Source organism: Glandiceps talaboti, chromosome 2 (assembly GCF_964340395.1).
Source record: "Glandiceps talaboti chromosome 2, keGlaTala1.1, whole genome shotgun sequence".
Taxonomy (NCBI): Eukaryota; Metazoa; Hemichordata; class Enteropneusta; family Spengelidae; genus Glandiceps; species Glandiceps talaboti.
The window spans coordinates 11,238,776-11,258,764 of NC_135550.1; the positions used below are offsets into that span (position 1 = coordinate 11,238,776).

The following is a 19,989-nucleotide window of genomic DNA, read 5'->3' on the forward strand; positions in this document are numbered from 1 at the left end:
GCGCCCCTTTTCAATCAGCTACGAATGCTGGATATCCATAAGCTCTGTAAGCTCCAAACATGCATGTTTGTCTAAATAACCACTATACTCATAACCTTAACCGCTACATATATATTACCCCATAACTACCCTACCAGATCACCTCTCAGTTGTAACCTTCCCATTCCAAAAGGTCAACCTTACAATATGTCAAGAAAAAATTAAAATATGCTTTAACCAAACAATTGAACTCCCTGTCAAATACACTTATGAACATACATAAACGTTATGAAATCAATAAAGTCACACCTTTTTTCCCCATTGATTGTTATTTCTCCATTACTGTATATATGTAAATATCTTGTTGTGTGTTGTCATATATTTCTACTGTTTTGGTTTTTCTGTTCTGATTGTTTGGTACTCTTTTTGCTATCGCGTTTTTCTTTGTTTATTTTGAAATATTATGTATACAAATGTAAATAAGTATGTGTATTTGATTAAATAAATTATCATTGATATGTACACCTTGTATTTAGTTACCCCCCCCCCTCCATATTTGCCAGGACCGTGGACGGGATTAGTTCCAAGTGAACTATTTCCATGGTCCTCACCAGAACATTTTCTTATTAGTGATATTTTTCTTTTGTATTTGTTATTATCTTATATTTCTGGTGGAAATAAATTCAATTCAATTCAAATATTTTAACACAATGGCATTGCCTGTACAGTAGCGATACCGTGTGTATCATATATACATATTCAAATGTAAAACCCGTTAAAAAAAACTTTAACAGATAGTTCTTTGCTATGGTGATAACTGAACGTAGGAGGAGCACTGTAAAACCCTCATACAGGTACCTTTGATATTAGCAGTGATAACGAAAACTGGGGAGACTGGTAATTTTCATTAGGTGTTCTAGATTGCGTGGCCGGCCTTTTCTTTGTACAGGCATTCCAAAAGAGATATACACAATGATACATGTACCAAAGGTGAAATAAAAGAAGGGTGAGCACATCACGTGTTATTTTACAGCATTGATTTTTACACCACTTCAAGAGGTTAAATAATTTATAATTGGATTCCTGGTCCTGAAACAATAAATGGCCTTAGCGTAACGTATTAGTATGTAATCACACAAATATTAGTAAACATTGCAATGACAGCTGTTACGTAACGGTTATCGCAGTGATTAAATAATTGACTGTTGTCAGTCCTCATTTATCAATATATTTCAAGTGACATACAGACTTTAATAAAAATATCCGGCCTTCATATTATTTGGTTTAGGCCAAATAAACAAAATACAAATAGTGCGTTTCTAATAACCCGACCGACCCTAGTTTAAGCCGCCGATCCAAAACGTTTTTTTTTTACATTCAAAAACTTAAGGTAAAAATATGACAATTTGATTTTAGTTCCCCTGTAGATTTTCTTGCCAAGGTATCTTTGGTTACTTTTTAAAAAAATCACATTCCAGAGACTTTGAGAAACGATGTCATTTTAGCCTAAAACAGCACAGTCTGCATATTGTGTTTGAATGTCTACTTCTGAAACACAACATTTTTATTTTTGCCTTATCACTGTGGTTCACATGCCTTATTCACCCAAAGCTTAAATCATTCGGATAATTGATTCAACAGCTTTGAACTAAATAAGTTGCAACTTTTTCAACCACCTGTTGGCCGTAAACTGATGCGGACTTTGCTTTCTGCTTTATCACGGTAGCCTTTACCACGCACAAAGTAATTTGATGTCACGAACGCATTGAGTACGTCATACCCCTAATATCGTTAATTCTGTGAGATACAACTGCTGACATCAGACCGTGAACAAACAGAACCTGTTACAAACAGGGAAAGTAAACAAGTGTATTGGATTATATAACATTTAGTACAGCATGATGGAAGTATAGAAACCATGTATTACATTCCATCATTTGATATGAACGGTTTTATGGCCACTTTATGTGTACATGAAATGCCAGGGGAACTGGCACAGATAAGTACACTGTCACTTAGTCATTATCACTATGAAGTGACAACCATCCATTTGCTCCTATTAAGCGATTTTACTTTGTTGTGAACAGTACAGGAAAGTACCAAAACCAAACGAAATATTTTTACGACGAATTATTTAAGCATATATTTAGGTCTTTCTACAGTATCACTTATCCTTCAAATTGAAAATGAAGTTGATTTTAATATTTAAAAAAATGATCAAAATCATACAATAAAACCTGCGAGACTACACCAAACCTTTATTAAGGTTAGAATATTTTAATTTACAAATAATTACATATCAGACACTACACGTAAAAACACCTACTTGGCCAGTTCCTACCTCCATGGCCGGTTAAGCAAAAACAAGGTGACTGTCACTACACAAGTATAGACTGCTTACAAATACTCATCTCTTGACTTTACCGGCTGGAACAGACTGGGTATTAAGTTCTCTCGACACTTGTATTTGTAAATTGAAAATTGACACAACTACACCAAAGCTGCCTATATTTGAATTATGGTATTAATCACACAGGGACTTTGATGAACGTATTCGTATACTGAGCCTGATAAATTGGGTGATGAAACGTCAAAACTACGGTAAACGTGTTCGACGTTGAAAACCGATACAAATCATGAATTGAAATTCATTATGTCGTCAGATTTAAGATTACCTAGATACATCTGATACATTCTGATATCAAATGTCAAATATCAAATATCTGTCTAAAAAATCAGTCCGAAATAAGTACTATAACGTTTCTTTATTGATATATTGATAGTATAATTTATACAAGAGAATACAAAACACATTATTAAAGATACCCAGAAATCGATTTTAATATGATAAGTGACTGGAGATTTTCCAAGTGATATCTCAGTGTCTTCAGTAAGAGTTCGCTGCATTAAAATCACAAAGATCATACAGAATTGGGCAACAGACTGAACATTGAATTTCACCGACTAGCAGTTTAAATTTATTCCCAGTAAATGTCAATATTCCGGTGGTAAAAAAACAGTAATCGATCGATCGATCAATCAATCGATCGATCGATCAATCAATCAATCAATCAATCGATCGATCGATCGATCGATCGATCGATCGATCGATCGATCAATCAATCAATCAATCAATCAATCAATCAATCAATCAATCAATCAATCAATCAATCAATCAATCAATCAATCAATCAATCAATCAATCAATCAATCAATCAATCAATCAATCAATCAATCAATCAATCAATCAATCAATCAATCAATCAATCAATCAAATTATCATAAATTCTGCTCCTGCAAGACACGGTATCAATTTATTCTCGTATCCGATGTACGTGAGTTGGACATAAATGGGTGCTACCTGAACCATATCACGGTGACTATTTCCCTTGGAGAAACGATTAGGCATACACTTTGTATGATATCTATGTCCGGATAATAGACAGGTTTTTTTTGTTTAACTTTATTTATTGATAGGTTAGAAACTTGTGTCATATTTGGATGACGCTTTGGATATTTTCATAGCGAGCCAAACGAATCCACATAAGCAGACAAGAAGGACAACACTCAGAAGACATATGACAGTTATAAAAACGTCGGTGTAATCGTCGCACACGGGTTCTGCTGGGCCTTCTTCTTCCGTAGGTGCCTCCGTGATGCCCTTTGTCGGTTCCTCGGTTTTCGGTTTTGTTGTTGTTTTTGCTGGTTCTTTAGTTGCTGTTGTTGTTGTTGTGGTGGTGGTGGTAGTTTGATGTCCTGGTGAGTTCACATATGTATAGAAATATTCGAAGTCCTGGTTTGGAAAGAGAGGGCGATATTGTAAGTACACGTATTGACTAGTGCAGAGTGATAAACATATCAAATTGTGATAATACTTACTTCTGAAGGACACTCCACAATATCTTCTGGTAACCAACCCGTGCGTTTTTGACCAACAGGTTCAATCTGCAAATGAAGAGAACGATTTTAACCTTGGTGACTCACTTAAGGTTTTACTACGAATATATTAGTTTTGAAAGACACCATCACTAAAAGAATATAAACTTACCGGGCAAAGTATGTTTATAGTGAATACATTAGCTACTGGCGTTTCCTTCGATCTATCTGTCTGTCTGTCTGTCTGTCTGTCTGTCTGTCTGTCTGTCTGTCTGTATGTATGTATGTATGTATGTATGTATGTATGTATGTGTCTGTTTGTCTCTCTTTTTTTCTGTCGCTGTGTAGCCAGATATACTTGTGAACTTTCCACAAGTAAACACCTTCAGACGGATAAAATGTCATGTTACAACTATCAATCAATCAATCAATCAATCAAACAATTTATATAGCGCCTGAATCCATTACTCAGAATGTTCAAAGGCACTTTACAGGACACTAAAAATAGTTCTTATCAAAATGCTCTCATAAAAAGATGAGTCTTAATGTCTTTCCTGAACTTGTCCAGGGTTGGTGATTGACGCAGAGCAACCGGAAGACTGTTCCATAATTGCGGGGCAGCTCGTGAAAAAGCACGTTCACCATAGGATTTAAGTTTGCAGGGTGGGATGTGTAATAGACCTTTGTTGTTAGAGCGAAGTACACGTGGAGCATGCTTATAACTGATCAGATCCGATATGTAACTAGGTGCAGCATTGTTGAGAGCTTTGTAGGTCATCAAGAGTATTTTGTAATGTATTCTGTAGTAGACTGGTAGCCAATGTAGATCCTTGAGAACTGGGGAGATATGATCTGATTTCTTGCGGCGTGAAACAATTCTGGCCGCTGTGTTTTGAGCGTGTTGTAGATGAGTAATGTCTTTAGATGCTAAACCATATAAGAGTCCATTACAGTAATCCAGTTTGCATGAGACAAGAGCATGGACTAGATTTTCACATGCTTCACTTGTCAGATAGCGACGAATGCGACCAATTTTTCGAAGATTGTAATAGATCGAATTGCATGTTATGGTAATGTGCTTCCTAAGAGTGTGTTTATCATCGAAGGTTACACCAATATTGCGTGCATAGTTAACCAAGTCAACAGAACATGATCCAATGTTTATACTGTCAATGGGACGGGGTATGCGCATAAACTGAGACCTAATGAGTAGTACCTCAGTTTTACCATCATTTAGTTGAAGTTTGTTTTGTGTCATCCATGATTTTATGTCCAGTACTGCAGTCTCCATCTTGGCAACAGTGGTGGATGTGTCAGCCAAAGCAAAGCCTTCATATAGTTGATTGTCATCAGCATATTGTATAAAATTCAAATCATGACGTCTTAATAGGGTGGCAAGTGGAGAAATGTAGATGCAAAATAGCAGTGGGCCTAGCACAGAGCCCTGGGGTACGCCATATTGTAGATGTTGTGCTTTGGAGGTGTTGCCTGATATCAATACTGATTGATGTCGGTTCTGTAGGTATGATTTAAACCATTGCAGTGGGATGCCGGTAATGCCGAGGTTTGATAATCTTAGTCTGTAGTTCTTGAATACATTGGTATCAAGTGAGGATTTCTTGAGAATTGGTTTAATGACGGCTGACTTGAGTGATTCTGGAACATTACCATGAGTAAGAGATGAGTTAATGATGAAAGACAGAATGGTCCACAAGTGTTCTTGGCACTGTTTCAGAAGCGATGTGGGGATAGGATCGAGGGAACAGGTTTTTGACGGCGTGCTGTTAATAATTTTGCTGATATCATCTGCATTCACTGGGTTGAAGACAGACAGAGAAGACGAAGTATGGGTTTCCAGAGAGTCAAATGCAGGTGTTGGTTGTGAATTGTCAAAGTTAAGGCGGATATTTCTTATTTTGTCAATAAAATATTGACTGAATTTCTCAGTGATATCGTTGACTGAAGTGTGATCTGGTAGGTCATCTTTTTGAGAGTTACTGGACAGAGTGGAAAATATCTGAAATAGAGTCTTCTGGTTGTTTGAGTTTTCAAGTATCAGTTTGTTGTAGTATGTCTGCTTTGCTTTCTGTAGGAGTTGACGTACATCTTTGCCTTTCTCAAGGAAAATTTGTTTGTGAACTTCTAGTTTTGTGTTGCGCCATCGACGCTCAGCTGATCTTCGTCTCTTTTTTGCTTCATCAATCTCAGGTGTATACCATTTAGTATTAGGCCTTACTGTAATTGTACATTGCTTTAAGGGTGCATGTTTATCCAGAATCTCCGAGAGATGAGTATTATACGCTAATACGGCAAAGTCTAAGTCGGATGGTGGTTGTCTGAAATCTGTTACGGATCCAGTGTCCTTCATGAAATCATCAGTTGAGATTGAGGATATTTTGCGGTAAACTATCTTGCGGCGTAATAGTGGTGGTTTCTCCAGCATAATCTTAGCATGAACAGGATTATGATCTGATATTATTTGAGAGTCAACAGAAATTGATGAAATGCAGTTTGATTGGTTAGATATGATGAGGTCTAAAATGTGGCCTTTCACATGAGTTGGTTCCGCTACCCATTGTAGAAGACTGAAGGTATCGAATAAATACTTCAATTTCTTGGTGGTAGGGTCTTGCAAATCATCCATGTGAATGTTAAAATCTCCAACAAGGTAGAGGTGCTTTGTCGTGATCACAAGCCTTTCTAACAATGAACTAAATTCTTGCAAAAACTGTGTATTTGTGAGTTTATTCTTGGCTGTGGGAGGTGGACGATATACAATGATAATTTTCAATGTGATGCCCTGATGACAAAGTGTAGCTTCTGTTGCTTCAAAGGATTTAGCAGATTTTATTGGATTCCATGCTTTGAGTTTGAGTGATGATTTGAATAACAAGCCAATTCCACCACCAGTAGAAGAAGTACGTGGAGTATGTTTAAAAGTGTAACCATCAGGGGTGAGTTCATTAATTATATGTTCATCGCCTATTTCATTCAACCAAGTCTCAGTCAGAGCAAGGATGTCAATATCCTTCTCCCTAGTGTAGTCTTCTACTTCAGTTGTTTTGTTGCGGACGGATCTGACATTCCATGTAGTTAGCATGAGTTGGCACTGTCGTTTGATCAAACCACATTTGTCGATGGAGTTACAGGTTGGTATTTGAATGAGGTTGTTGAAGTTGACTCCATTTGCACGTGGTTTATAATTGAGGTTTGTGATACTAGTAATATTTGTTGTTGTAAACGTTTGGATGGGTCGAACTTTCTTAGTACCACCTCTTGTGCCTCTGTGTGTCACTGGTTTGTGGTTGAGTCTCAGGGATTTAATGACATTCCATACTGAGGTAGGCAGTCTGGAGTGGTATGAGGTGTTAAAAAGTTGCATAAATGATCTGCTGTACTGCATTGTTCATCTGTTGAAATATTACCATATGAATACACACAATTTGAGTTGGAAACTATGCATACAGATGACATCTAGGCTGTGTAACTTCTCACACTTCTACATTACAAAATTTAGCAAGACTTTTACCAGATATTTAACTTGCTACGAGCGTCTCTGACTTCTGAGATGTTTTCACCGGTGTGACTGAGTATTCATAGACCGAAAGCTGCATTCATACACAGTAGAAAACGTCTGTAGTCTTGTCAAACTCAGGAAAGTTGTAGGAGCAGGGTTTGGAGGCTGCCAACATGAGGGCGCACAACCAAATACTGGTAACTAACTAGCTAATACAGATATTGACGAATTTCAATTGTAGTGATACTTATTTCAGTGTTACTCGGAAACCACAAATATGTAAAGGTATTACACACATGCATTTTCTGTCTCTGTCTGTCTGTCTGTCTGGCTGCCTGACTACCTCTCCTCTTCCCTCCCCCCCCTCCCTCCCTCCCTCCCCCTCCCTCCCCCTCCCTCCCTCCTAACATTCCTTACCATGTTATTCCAAAGGCTCATAGCTGACAATTGGTGACCCAATTCACTAAAGTGGAAGCAATCTGGAGAAAACAGGCTGTCATCCCACTTTCCTTCATCCTAGGATTTTTTAAAGAAACAAGTAAAATATAAGTCATTATTACACATTATTTTATGTTTGTCGAGGAAAACCTTCGAATCCAATAGTGATTCATACTAGTTAGCAGTGTCTATAGTTACCATTATAAGACGACATCTTACACATAAATACTTCGGGAACTATTCGAGAATTCGTGTTTACCCTCTCCTACTTTGAATGTAAAATCTTCCAAATACGTTCACTGTGTCTTTTATTCACTTACCTCAAGCCATGGAATGTACGTCTCTTCATAGAAGGGTTGAATAACAACGGTGAAATCATCTCTGGTGTCATATTGGCCATGCTCGACAATTTCTTCAATTGATCGCTATAATGAAACAGGCACCGAATGTTTTATTCATGTTTCCTCGCTGAATTGTCGAAACTCGAAAAAATATTGTAGTATGTTATAGTTGACAAGGTACTTACATGATAGTCATGAGCAAGGTCTAAAACTTCTTCCCAGTTTTCATCCCATCTCTCTTTAGCGCAGGGACATACCACCCTGCAGTCGTGAAAATATTTATGTATTTATTCATCTCATATGTTGGTCTATATTTATATCGTCATTTAGGGGTATCATGAGTGATAACTTGGATGTTAAAAGATCCTTATACGTGTCATGTCGTGGGTATAATGGTGTGAATATATATTTATGTAGAGTATGGTTATACCAGTATGTGTTGATGATGATGCAAATCCAGAGATCCACCTCATTGTCAATCAATCAATCAATCAATCAATCAATCAATCAATCAATCAATCAATCAATCAATCAATCAATCAATCAATCAATCAATCAATCAATCAATCAATAATCAATCGGTCAGTCAGTCAGTCAGTCAGTCAGTCAGTCAGTCAGTCAGTGAATTTATAAAGCACGAGTTTCCACTGCGATGTAGAGTTCAGATGCGCTGTGAAGTCAGAATGCGCTGGAGAATAGAGCTGTCTTTAAGGTTCTTTTTGAAGACCTTAGCTATTGTTTTTTGTCTTTTGTCATATTTCCAATGGCAGTGCAGTATTGGTCAAGACTCAAAAGTATGGATTCGATATTTGAGGTATACTACACTAAGCAAGTATAATGCATCCATCGCCGTAACCACAGTCTCTTTTATGGCACCGTCCAAGACTTGCGTAATCATTTCGCAGTGTCGCGGAAGAAATAACAACTTTGCTTTGCGAGAATGCATGCATCCAGATTATTGAAATCATGTGGTGGGGAGTGGGGGGTGGGGGTGGCGGTATCATTTCAAACAATGGAATTTAAACTGCCCAATACTTACAAGTGTATGAAATCACAGTAACCGTCCAATTTATTGATTTCTGTCACCAAAAGTACCTGTACAAGGTTAACAAAGGTTTTCGGCATCTAAAGGGAAAAAAATGAACATCTCACTAATAGTCATTCAAATGCCACGACATTAGTCCAACATACAAAAAAAACATCCACAAGTATACACAATTCAATATATAATAAAAGTTCATTGCCACACTTAGAATATTAGGGTTTTTAAATAAGGAATTTTTAGCAAAGCAATCTATAATGAAAACATTGTTCGTTTAGGGAATGTTTTTGAAATTACTATAATTGAAGTAGAAGATTCGAATTTTAAGGTAAACCAGTTCGCCATAAGAATCACCTACCTCAGCATGCATAAGATCCAGCGCTTTCTTGATCTCCTCGGTGTACGCCTCGGCTGTCGAACCCTCTGGATCACGACAGTATGCACACAGATCATTTCCACCAATGAACAATGTCACTACTTTCCAGTCATTTTCATAGTCAATACTATCATACGTCTTCATTCTGTCAATCATATCTTCTGTCTGTGCCAACATATGTCTGTTAGTTGTAGAGATCGAATTTTAAGCGTCAATTACCCCCAAAATGCGGACTAAATGTATTTCTAAGTGCTTTCATTCTCTACTTATAAGAATAACACGCACAGACACAGACACACGCATACACACAGACACAGACACAGACACAGACACACAAACAAACAAACAAACAAACAAACAAACAAACAAACAAACACAAACACACGCACACACGCACGCACACACACAAATAAATAAATACATACATACATACATACATACATACATACATACATACATACATACATACATACATACACACACCTGTCTTGTGCCATGGTTATTGCTTGGGAAAGTTAAGCATGAAGTCAGATGATTATAAGGTTTTTAATGTTTACACTCACCTTGCTCTTGCCCCTCCAACGGCCACGTTCAACCTGGAAATATTATGGTTGTTATGAGATCCCGTGTCTATGGAGAATCCTCTAACGTCTGGGTTGTACTGACGTATTATATCTATAAAGTATAAAGAATTGTGAAACAGTCAGTCAGTCTCAGAAATGAAAGGAAATAAAGGTAAAACTTTACAGATATGTTAAGACGAAGAAAGCTTTCACCAGTTCCTTTTTCATCAGGGAGCAACACATATATTCATAAAGAACCGCAGCCCAACTGTATGTATTCACTGTATGATGAAGATCCTGGTGATATCAGTCTGCAGTTCACTTGAATTAGCTTTGTCAAGAGACAAAGTCCCTGGTATAAATAACTAGTTTATGAAATGGGACTGTTTTAAATTACAAACGTTATCCCTTAATGAATAAATAACATCTATGTATATCAAAAGTGGTTTATTTTCAGATCAGTACATTGTGTCTGTGAATCATAAAGCTGTCTAAGTTTCTGAAGCATAGTGAGTGTACCTGTATCAGTTTTCTGATCCGTGTTTAATCAAAGCAAGACAGGACAGGACAACTTACTTGTCAAGGTCAAAGTTCCTTCTTCAAGACTGTTGTCCCCACCAATGCTGCAATAAAAATATCATCGATAATATTCTACATGTATATGGTGACAAGTTCTCGAGTCTTTTTATTTCATTTTCATATTTAATGGCTATTCATTCTCTATTCTTCCTAATTCGTACTGAAAATACATTTAATATATTGTTCATGCCAACTGTCATTTGCTGGTCTCGATTCTATTTTAGCAAAATACAATCCAAGGATGATACAAAACTCAATACAAAGATGTACACAGGAAATACAATAGGAACCACCTAAGTTGCAACAAATCGTCTATTTGACAAATTGTTACATTGTATTGACACGACAAATATCTTACTAAAATTGCCAAATCTTATCGACAAAAATCGAAGCACAATTGTTACATTTCAATCCATTGACATGCCTAAAAAGAATAGTATGTTGTTACAATGTATATGATTTGGTGATGGTGTGATAACAGAATGGTGGTTCACCCAAAGAAAATATAACAACTTTAGTGAGATTTGTCTCGACCCAGATGATCAAATGTAGCAATGTTTAATAGTAAGATTTGTCTCGACCCAGACGATCAACTGTAGCAATGTTAGTAAACATTTCTCGATCACGACGATCAACTGTAGCAATTTTAGTAAAATTTGTCTCGATCCAGACGATCAACTGTAAGATTTTGGTTGAGCCAGACAACGTTCTATTTCATGTCAACTGTCTCCCAATGACATGCCGCTAAAAAGAAAAATACCTCCAAGATATTCCTCTATATTGAATGCCTATTTCAGCAAACGTCTCTGCCCCTGCTGCAAAGCCAGCCTGCAAGTATACAATTGAGAGAGTTAGGTCATTTTAAAAAAGGCAAACGTATAGTTATTATAATTACTGTGTCAGATTGGTAATAAAGGTCAGATGACCTCATATTTGCATATTTATTTACAGACTTGTACATGTTATAGAAGGTTGATTTGATTGACATGTATAAATTGTAATCGAAATCCTAGTTTGCATAAATTTGCATACAAACATCGAACGATCAAATACAATAATGAAATCGCTGTTTCACTAACCAAGGCTTTAGACACGACATAATTTCCAATGTATTACAATGCATTTTTAAAAGATTGTTTTTAAATCGCAATTTTGGTAATGCTACTATTATTTAATCAAGTACCCTAGATATTTTAAGTTCACTTGATAAGTCTCACCGTTATGGAGTCACCAAGAGCTGCCATTACATCTACGTCACTAGGTCGGAGTTCGTGAACTATGTATACAAGGGAAATAAAAATGTATCATCTCAGCATACCTACAATTACGTCACAGCCTCACAGGTGTGTTCAGAGAAATACTTAACAATGCCATCAGCCTTAGTGTAATTTATTTTCGTGACTTATCATTGCTGAATGGGTCTTACTTCATGTTTGCTATGTTTTCAACATAGATTTGTTCTTAACAACTCTGTTACTCTCACATCATATCATATCATATCATATCATATCATATCATATCATATCATATCATATCATATCATATCATATCATATCATATCATATCATATCATACCATACCATGTCATATCATATCGATAGGTTGTTATTCATTTTACAAATATGGTTTAAAATATCGATATTAAGGATAATAATTTATACTCCTGTCGGCAGAGTAACGTGGATGATTTTTTTTGCAACACATCGATTTTGATAATTTTAGGGAATTATCTACATAAACAGATAGTCGCGCTTAATCGCACTTGACCATCAATAAATAAATCCTGAAAAACGAGAAAACATGCAGTAAAAATGGAAACCTGTTATCCATTGATAGAACAACTATTTTGATTTAAATGGGAACAAAATATCACCTACCTGAAGTAGGTCTCTCAGCAGATGGTGGAGGAATAGGACATTCGAAGGTATAAGGTAGTGTTGGTTCTACTGTCTATAAAGATAATGGTTGAAACAGTTGACATGGTGACCGACAACTGGTATGTATGGCGTTATATGTGGTAACGTTCACCATGAAATTGCGACTTACAACCCGGGTTATATCTAGCTCTCAGTGTAGATGGTGTTTTGTGACATTAATTGTCATTGATCATTTACTTGCTTTGTGCTACTAACATTGTTTATATAATTAAAAAGGTGTAATTTTATATTTCAAGCATATCAATGCTATAAACTGAGTGTTACGGGCTGTACAATTTTGCTGTATGTGTTGGCAGGAATATGCTAATGTAGAATAAAATTTTCTTACCGAGGGTGGTTCTGTTGTAGGTCCTCTGGTTGGTGCTACATATCCAGGTGTATTCTTGTACGTATAGAAATATTCAAATTCCTAAAAAGATATATTATTTTTACAATTTAATTATTTGTTTTGTCACACAAAAACGAATATATTATATTCAAAAATGAAGGGAAAGAAGTGCATATCTTTCCGCGTAACTATAGGATGTTACTATGAAGCCAGAGAAGTGGTAACCTACCTCTGACGGGCATTCAATGATGTCTTCAGGAACCCAACCTGTGCGTTTTTCACCGACTGGCTCGATCTGAAAATATAAGTAAAACCGTATATTGAGTTGATGTTAAAAAAGCTTAGACAAACTGGAAATGAACAATGTTATAGTGTACTAAATCAATTAGCCATAACACCCAAGCAAACCAACCAACAAACAAACATACAAACACATAAGTACACGCGCGCGCACGGACACACTACACGCTTGCGCACAAAACACACACACACATAACCTCCAATTCCCTTATGCATGTCTCTCTAGCTCCGCCCTGTCTTTGTACTTTCTGTCCATAATTTTGTGTCGTTCTGACTCTGTCACAACAACCAACCACTGACTGTCATTGTCACACTTTTTCCTCACAAACGTGACAGACATGCTATCCACACACACAATGACATGTACGTAATTTGTACACTGAAGACAGGCAGATCTTACCATGTTATTCCACAAACTCATAGCTGACATTTGATGACCCGATTCACTAAAGTGGAAGCAATCTGGAGAAAACAGGCTATCATCCCACTTTCCTTCATCCTAGGTGGTTTTAGAGAAACAAGTAACGTATAATTAGTGATTGTTACATGTTACAAAATTTCAGTGAGTTGATCTGACCAACCATCGAGTGGTAAAAGGAGCATCAATTTGAAACTACAAGTCACCATACCTAAACAATGGTGAATCATCACTGGTGAACAAGTAAGTACATTGACTTCATTCCGCCATGAGTTTTCAATGCAAGCAGATTCCATACTAAATTTTGAGGTTTGTTGACGAAAACTTCCAAATTTGAATCTACCAGTTAACTCTGTGTGCGATCGAATCACACAAATTAACAGTGTCTCTTGCTAGCTACTAGTATGGGATGACTCTTTACACATGTAAATATTCGAGGACTCTTCGAGTATTCGTGTTTACCCTCCCCTAGTTTGAGTTTATGCTGCATCTTGTTATTATCAAATTTTCCCAATACGTTCACTGTGTCTTTTATTCACTTACCTCAAGCCATGGAATGTACGTCTCTTCATAGAAGGGTTGGATAACAACGGTGAAATCATCTCTGGTGTCATATTGGCCATACTCTACAATTTCTTCAATTGATCGCTATAATGAAACAGGCGATGTTTTATTCACGTTTCCTTACTAAATGACTTTCTGAAAACTCAAAATGTAAATTGTAGTGTTGTGGTTGACAGTGTACTTACATGATAGTCATGTGCGAGGTCTAAAACTTCTTCCCAGTTTTCATCCCATCTCTCTTTAGCGCAGGGACATACCGCCCTGCAGTCATAAAAATATTTCTGTATTTATTCATCTCATACTATGTTGATCTATATTTATATCGTCTGTTAGTGTTACCAGGAGTGATAACTTGAATGTTCAGTAGTATCATGTCGTGGGTATAATGGTGTCTACAGTCAATACATAGTTTTGTAGAGTATATAAATATACCAGTATATTGATGATGCAAATACAGAGATCTTGGCCAGTATTGGTCAAGACACAAAAATATGGATTCGATATTCGAGATATACTACACTGAGCAAGAAACAGCGTGATATGGCGGGGTGGGAGGAGGAGGGTATTACTTAAATATTAGAACTGAAACTGTCCAAAACTTACAAGTGTATGAAATCACAGTAGCCCTCCAATTTGTTGATTTCTGTCACCAAAAGTACCTGTACAAGATTCACAAACGTTTTCGGCATCTAAAGGAAAAAAATTGAATACATCACTATTTAATAAACATTAAAACGTCACTATACCGTATATTTTGACATACAAAAAGATAGACAAATGAAACACACAATTCAGTATTTACAGTCATGTAATAATTCAATGTCATTCTATGTCATAACTTTTGAAATCAAGCATCTTTGCAAAACATTTTATCGCAATACCATTGGTCACTTTGGGAAGGTTCACTTTACCTTCTTTGAAAAAGAAGATCCCATGTTAAGGTAAACCAGTTCGCCATAAGAATCACATACCTCAGCATGCATAAGATCCAGCGCTTTCTTGATCTCCTCGGTGTAAGCCTCGGCTGTTGAACCCTCTGGATCACGACAATATGCACACAGATCATTTCCACCAATGAACAATGTCACTACTTTCCAGTCATTTTCATAGTCGATACTATCATACGTCTTCATTCTGTCAATCATATCTTCTGTCTGTCCCAACATATGTCTGTTAGTTGTAGAGATCGAATAAAAAAGACAAGAGACAATGATCCCAAGAAGTTGGTCTAACTGTAATTCCAAGTGCTGAAATTCTCCACTTGTTATAATAACACACACAGTGAGACACATGCCCATAGACTTAGGCTCTCACACATAGAGACACACACACACACACTCACACAGCCTAGACGCACAATTACAATTATTTATTCATCTTGAGCATTACTGCTCATCAGTAACGTACCAAGAAAAATATACATGACTGTACACAGGAAAATATATGGAGAATGAAAAAACCCAAAAAAACAGAAGTATGTATATTGCAAATAACACCTTACATGATTCTTAAATTTCCTGCATGTCTCAAGAATTGTCCTAAGTTATACGTTTGCTTTACATTACGGACAGAGAATAACTGTACAAGTTTGAACATAGATGGTTTCTTCAAATAATATGGTTTAATGTATTTGGAGCGATGGTCGGTGTAGAAAGGACATTTAAGAACAAAATATGCACAAATACTGAAGGTTAATCTTTATATCAGATGATGATATTAGCTTTCATTTTGTACACTCACCTTGCTCTTGCCCCTCCAACGGCCACGTTCAGTCTGGATATATTATGGTTGTTGTGAGATCCTGTCTCTATGGAGAATCCTCTAACGTCTGGATTGTACTCACGTATTATATCTATAAAGTATAAAGAATTGTGAAATTTAAAATTGCATGCATATCACAAATGAAAGGAAGTAATGGTAAAACTATATAATATTAATTTAAAACCAAGAAAGCTTTCATCATTCACTTTTGTGAACAGAGAATAAACACACTAAAGTGTCTGGGCGTACGTGTAACTATAGTCAGAGGTGTGTCCAATCAAAGCAAGACAGGACAACTTACTTGTCAAAGTCAAAGTTCCTTCCTCAAGACTGTTGTCCCCACCAATGCTGCAATAAAAATATCATTGATAATATTCTACATACATATATATATGATGACAAGTTCTCGAGTATGTTTATTTCATTTTCATTAACTTTATACGCATTTAAAGCTAGTCATTTTCATTTTCTGTTTTCCTAATTCGTTGAAAATATTTTTTCAATTATGTTGTATATGGCAACTATCACTTTTTCACGTCTCGATTCTATTTTCGCGCAAAATACAGATGTCTGGCCCGACAGATATCTTATACCAACATTGATATACCTTATATGGAAGCATAATTGTTACATTTTGATTCAATGTCATGCCTAAAAAGTAGAGTATTTTGTTACAATGTATATGCTTTTGATGACGATCTACCAAGATTAATTGTAGTTCAAACAAATTCTAGACGTAAACTGAATGCTTTCCGTAAGGGCAAACCTTTAGATTTTTGTTCCTTCACACCTTGTTTCAAAGATCAATTCTGTGATACCAGACATGACATTGCATATCCATAAGTTACTACATCAATAAGATTTTGTGTTGTATCAAGCAATATGAACCCACTTTGCCGGCCATACAAATTTCAACACAGACAGGACATCTAAATAAGCACTGTGTACATATTAAGAAAACGTTACCTAGAAAATTTAGCCAAAAATGATTAAAATTGTGGGGTTATACACCACACGATGGCCGAAATCATGAATTTGTACACCAGAAAGAGGCTCTTCAGAAGGGATTATTGTGTGACTTATGACCCAGTTTCAAAACTGGAAGATTTTCAATTTTAATTGAGAATGAAATAGTGAAGAGATGGAATGCATTTATCTTGGAGAATTCTCCAGCAAAACTGCTCACAAATGGATGCGGTCTGATTTATGGTGGTATTGAATGGCCGACGTGCACGAGCAATGAGATTGTTGGGTCAATATTCAAATTAACATAGGTATCTCATGCTGTGCAAAGAGAATTCATAAGTTTGCAAACAGGTAATCTAATTACCGAAAACATAAATATGCAAATAACTACTTAAAACTAAAATTACATAAAAGATATTTTCAAAACAGATGCGATTTGGTATCACAAATATATGTACCAACTCATATTAAATTTGGAGCACGCATTCTTAAGATACAGTCTAATTACCGAAAACCATTAACTATATTATAATTAGCTCATTAACATTGATGAATGTTTACCAAAACCCAATCAGTTCTAGCCATTACCCTACAGAGTAAGTGCACCAAATTATGTTTGAATTGAGCCAGTCCATTTTGAGACAATTATGATATAGACAGACACATATCTACACACATACACAGAGACTTTTCATCCCTAATACATAACCTTCCTTCGCGGAAGATAATAATGTAGCAATGCTATTTGTGTTCAGCCAGACAACGTTTTGTTTCAAGTCAGCTGGCTTCCACAGTATAGTAATCATCTTGACATTGTGTGTGTCGAGAAAAAATACCTCCAAGATATTCCTCTATACTGAATGCCGGTTTGGAACAACGTCTCTGCCCCTGCTCCGAAGCCAGCCTGTCAATATATAATGTGTTAGAGTTAGTTGTGTGGTTTTTTTAAAAAGCAAACGCACATGTATAATACTTATGAAACCAAATCGTTGATAAAGGTCACATGGCCTCCGCTTTGCATATTCATAGACTTGAACAATGTAAAAGAATATTAATTTGATTGACATGTATAAATTGTAATCGAAATCCTCGTTTGTATAATTTCATGAAAACATCGAAATATCAAAATGACAAAGCAAAAATGAAAGTCGCTGTTTCACTTAGAAAGACTAAGTTTCTGAACGAAACAATTCTAACGTACTATTATGACGAATTTTGAAAAAAAAATAAAAACGACAATATTTGGTTATACTACCGTATTTAATCAAGTACTCTAGATTATTTCAGTTTGTAAAGAACGTGATAAAGTCTCACCGTTATGGAGTCACCAAGAGCTGCCATCACATCTACGTCACTAGGTCGGAGTTCGTGAACTATGTATAGAAGGGAAAGGAAAATTTATCATCTTAGCATAGCTACAATTACATCACAGCCTCACAGGTGTATTCAGAGAAATACTAAACCCTGCCATCAGCCTTAGTGCAATTGTAAACATTCTTGTCTTTGTTGAATGAGTCTTACTTCGTGCTTCCAATTTCTTTGGACATGGACTTATTCTTTATAATATGAAGGGAAGCAATTCATTTTACAGATGTGGTTAAAAACTTGAAGTATGTTGAAAAATCTCGATAACCGCGAATAATAAGTTATACTCATGTTGGTAGATATTTTGCACGGCGAGGGAGCATGGGTGAATAATTTTTTGCAACGCATCGATATTGCTAATGTTTAAATGATTTATCTACAAAACCTTTTAGTCGCTCTTAATCGCAATAGACCTTCAATAAGTAAATTCTGAAAAACGTGAAACAATGCAGTAAAATTGTAAATCTGTTATCCACTTAATATAGAGAAAAAACAACACTTTTTTATTTAACGAGGAACAAAATATCACCAACCTGAAGTAGGTCTCTCAGCAGATGGTGGAGGAATAGGACAATCGAAGGTAGGTAGTGTAGGCTCTACTGTCTATAGAAATAAATGGGTTAAACAGCTGTCATGGTAATCTACAATAACAGCCGCTATTCGATTCATGAATATCAAATCACTGTACCGTTGCACGAGTTACATAAAAGAAGTCAGAAGATATGCTAAGAAAATGAATCTACTGTGTAAAATAAGATGACAATATTAAAACAAGCCAATATGAGCATAACGCTTGTTTGATAATGACATATTAAGTACCATGTCTCGGCTTGGGCCAAGTTGAAAGTTAAACGCTTTTGAAGTTAGGTAAAAGAATTATGCATGGTAATACATCTGTATATAGGTGACGTTGACCATGAAGTTACGAAGTACACATGCAATTTATACCTAGCTCTTGAGGAGAAAAGATGATAAGATGTAGAAGATGTTTTATAACATCATATGTTTCCGCTCTTAGACTAGTCATTTACGAATTACTGCTAACATTCTTAGCGGTTTGATTATATTTAGATATATCATTCATGTACTGCTAATAATTAAAGTAAAAATTGAAAGTTAATGCTAACACCATGTACTATATAACTAAAGTTACAATTAATCACAGCATTTCAAAGTTAACGCTTACCTTTACATTTGACATAAATGATGTAAATAACAGTGGCAAAATATGGAAAGGCTTTATTTGGGTGATACCGGTTTTGCTATTTCTCTGTATTTGTTGGCAGGGATATACTAGACAAACTATAGTACAATGTAGATGAAAATCTCTTACCGAGGGTGGTTCTGTGGTTGGTCCCCTGGTTGGTGCTACATATCCAGGTGTATTCTTGTACGTATAGAAATATTCAAATTCCTAAAAAAGATATAACAGTTTTACTTTTTAATTATTTATTTCGTCACACAAAAACGAATATCTTACATACAAAAATGAAGGGAAAGAAGTGTGTATCTTTCCGCGTAACTATAGGGTGTTATGAAGCCAGAGAAATGGTAACCTACCTCTGACGGACATTCAATGATGTCTTCAGGAACCCAACCTGTGCGTTTTTCACCGACTGGCTCGATCTGAAAATATAAG

General features: G+C 36.1%; 1 protein-coding gene across 1 annotated transcript in view; it reads right to left on the minus strand.

Annotated features, from left to right (window-relative positions):
• Positions 1-3,457: 3,457 nt before the first annotated feature.
• Positions 3,458-19,989, minus strand: part of LOC144444160 (phospholipase B1, membrane-associated-like) — a 54,760-nt gene continuing 38,228 nt past the window's right edge. The window contains exons 51-76 of the mRNA XM_078133575.1: positions 19,911-19,976; positions 19,684-19,764; positions 18,884-18,953; positions 18,300-18,358; positions 17,822-17,889; positions 16,321-16,367; positions 15,999-16,110; positions 15,230-15,428; positions 14,862-14,947; positions 14,444-14,519; positions 14,238-14,342; positions 13,677-13,775; positions 13,206-13,271; positions 12,977-13,057; positions 12,589-12,661; positions 11,929-11,987; positions 11,472-11,539; positions 10,709-10,755; positions 10,133-10,244; positions 9,552-9,750; positions 9,191-9,276; positions 8,337-8,412; positions 8,131-8,235; positions 7,790-7,888; positions 3,859-3,924; positions 3,458-3,772 (exon numbers count right to left, since the gene is read on the minus strand). Coding sequence (XP_077989701.1) covers positions 3,458-3,772; positions 3,859-3,924; positions 7,790-7,888; positions 8,131-8,235; positions 8,337-8,412; positions 9,191-9,276; positions 9,552-9,750; positions 10,133-10,244; positions 10,709-10,755; positions 11,472-11,539; positions 11,929-11,987; positions 12,589-12,661; positions 12,977-13,057; positions 13,206-13,271; positions 13,677-13,775; positions 14,238-14,342; positions 14,444-14,519; positions 14,862-14,947; positions 15,230-15,428; positions 15,999-16,110; positions 16,321-16,367; positions 17,822-17,889; positions 18,300-18,358; positions 18,884-18,953; positions 19,684-19,764; positions 19,911-19,976 — 2,520 coding nt within the window. The remainder of the gene's footprint in view (positions 3,773-3,858; positions 3,925-7,789; positions 7,889-8,130; positions 8,236-8,336; positions 8,413-9,190; positions 9,277-9,551; positions 9,751-10,132; positions 10,245-10,708; positions 10,756-11,471; positions 11,540-11,928; positions 11,988-12,588; positions 12,662-12,976; positions 13,058-13,205; positions 13,272-13,676; positions 13,776-14,237; positions 14,343-14,443; positions 14,520-14,861; positions 14,948-15,229; positions 15,429-15,998; positions 16,111-16,320; positions 16,368-17,821; positions 17,890-18,299; positions 18,359-18,883; positions 18,954-19,683; positions 19,765-19,910; positions 19,977-19,989) is intronic.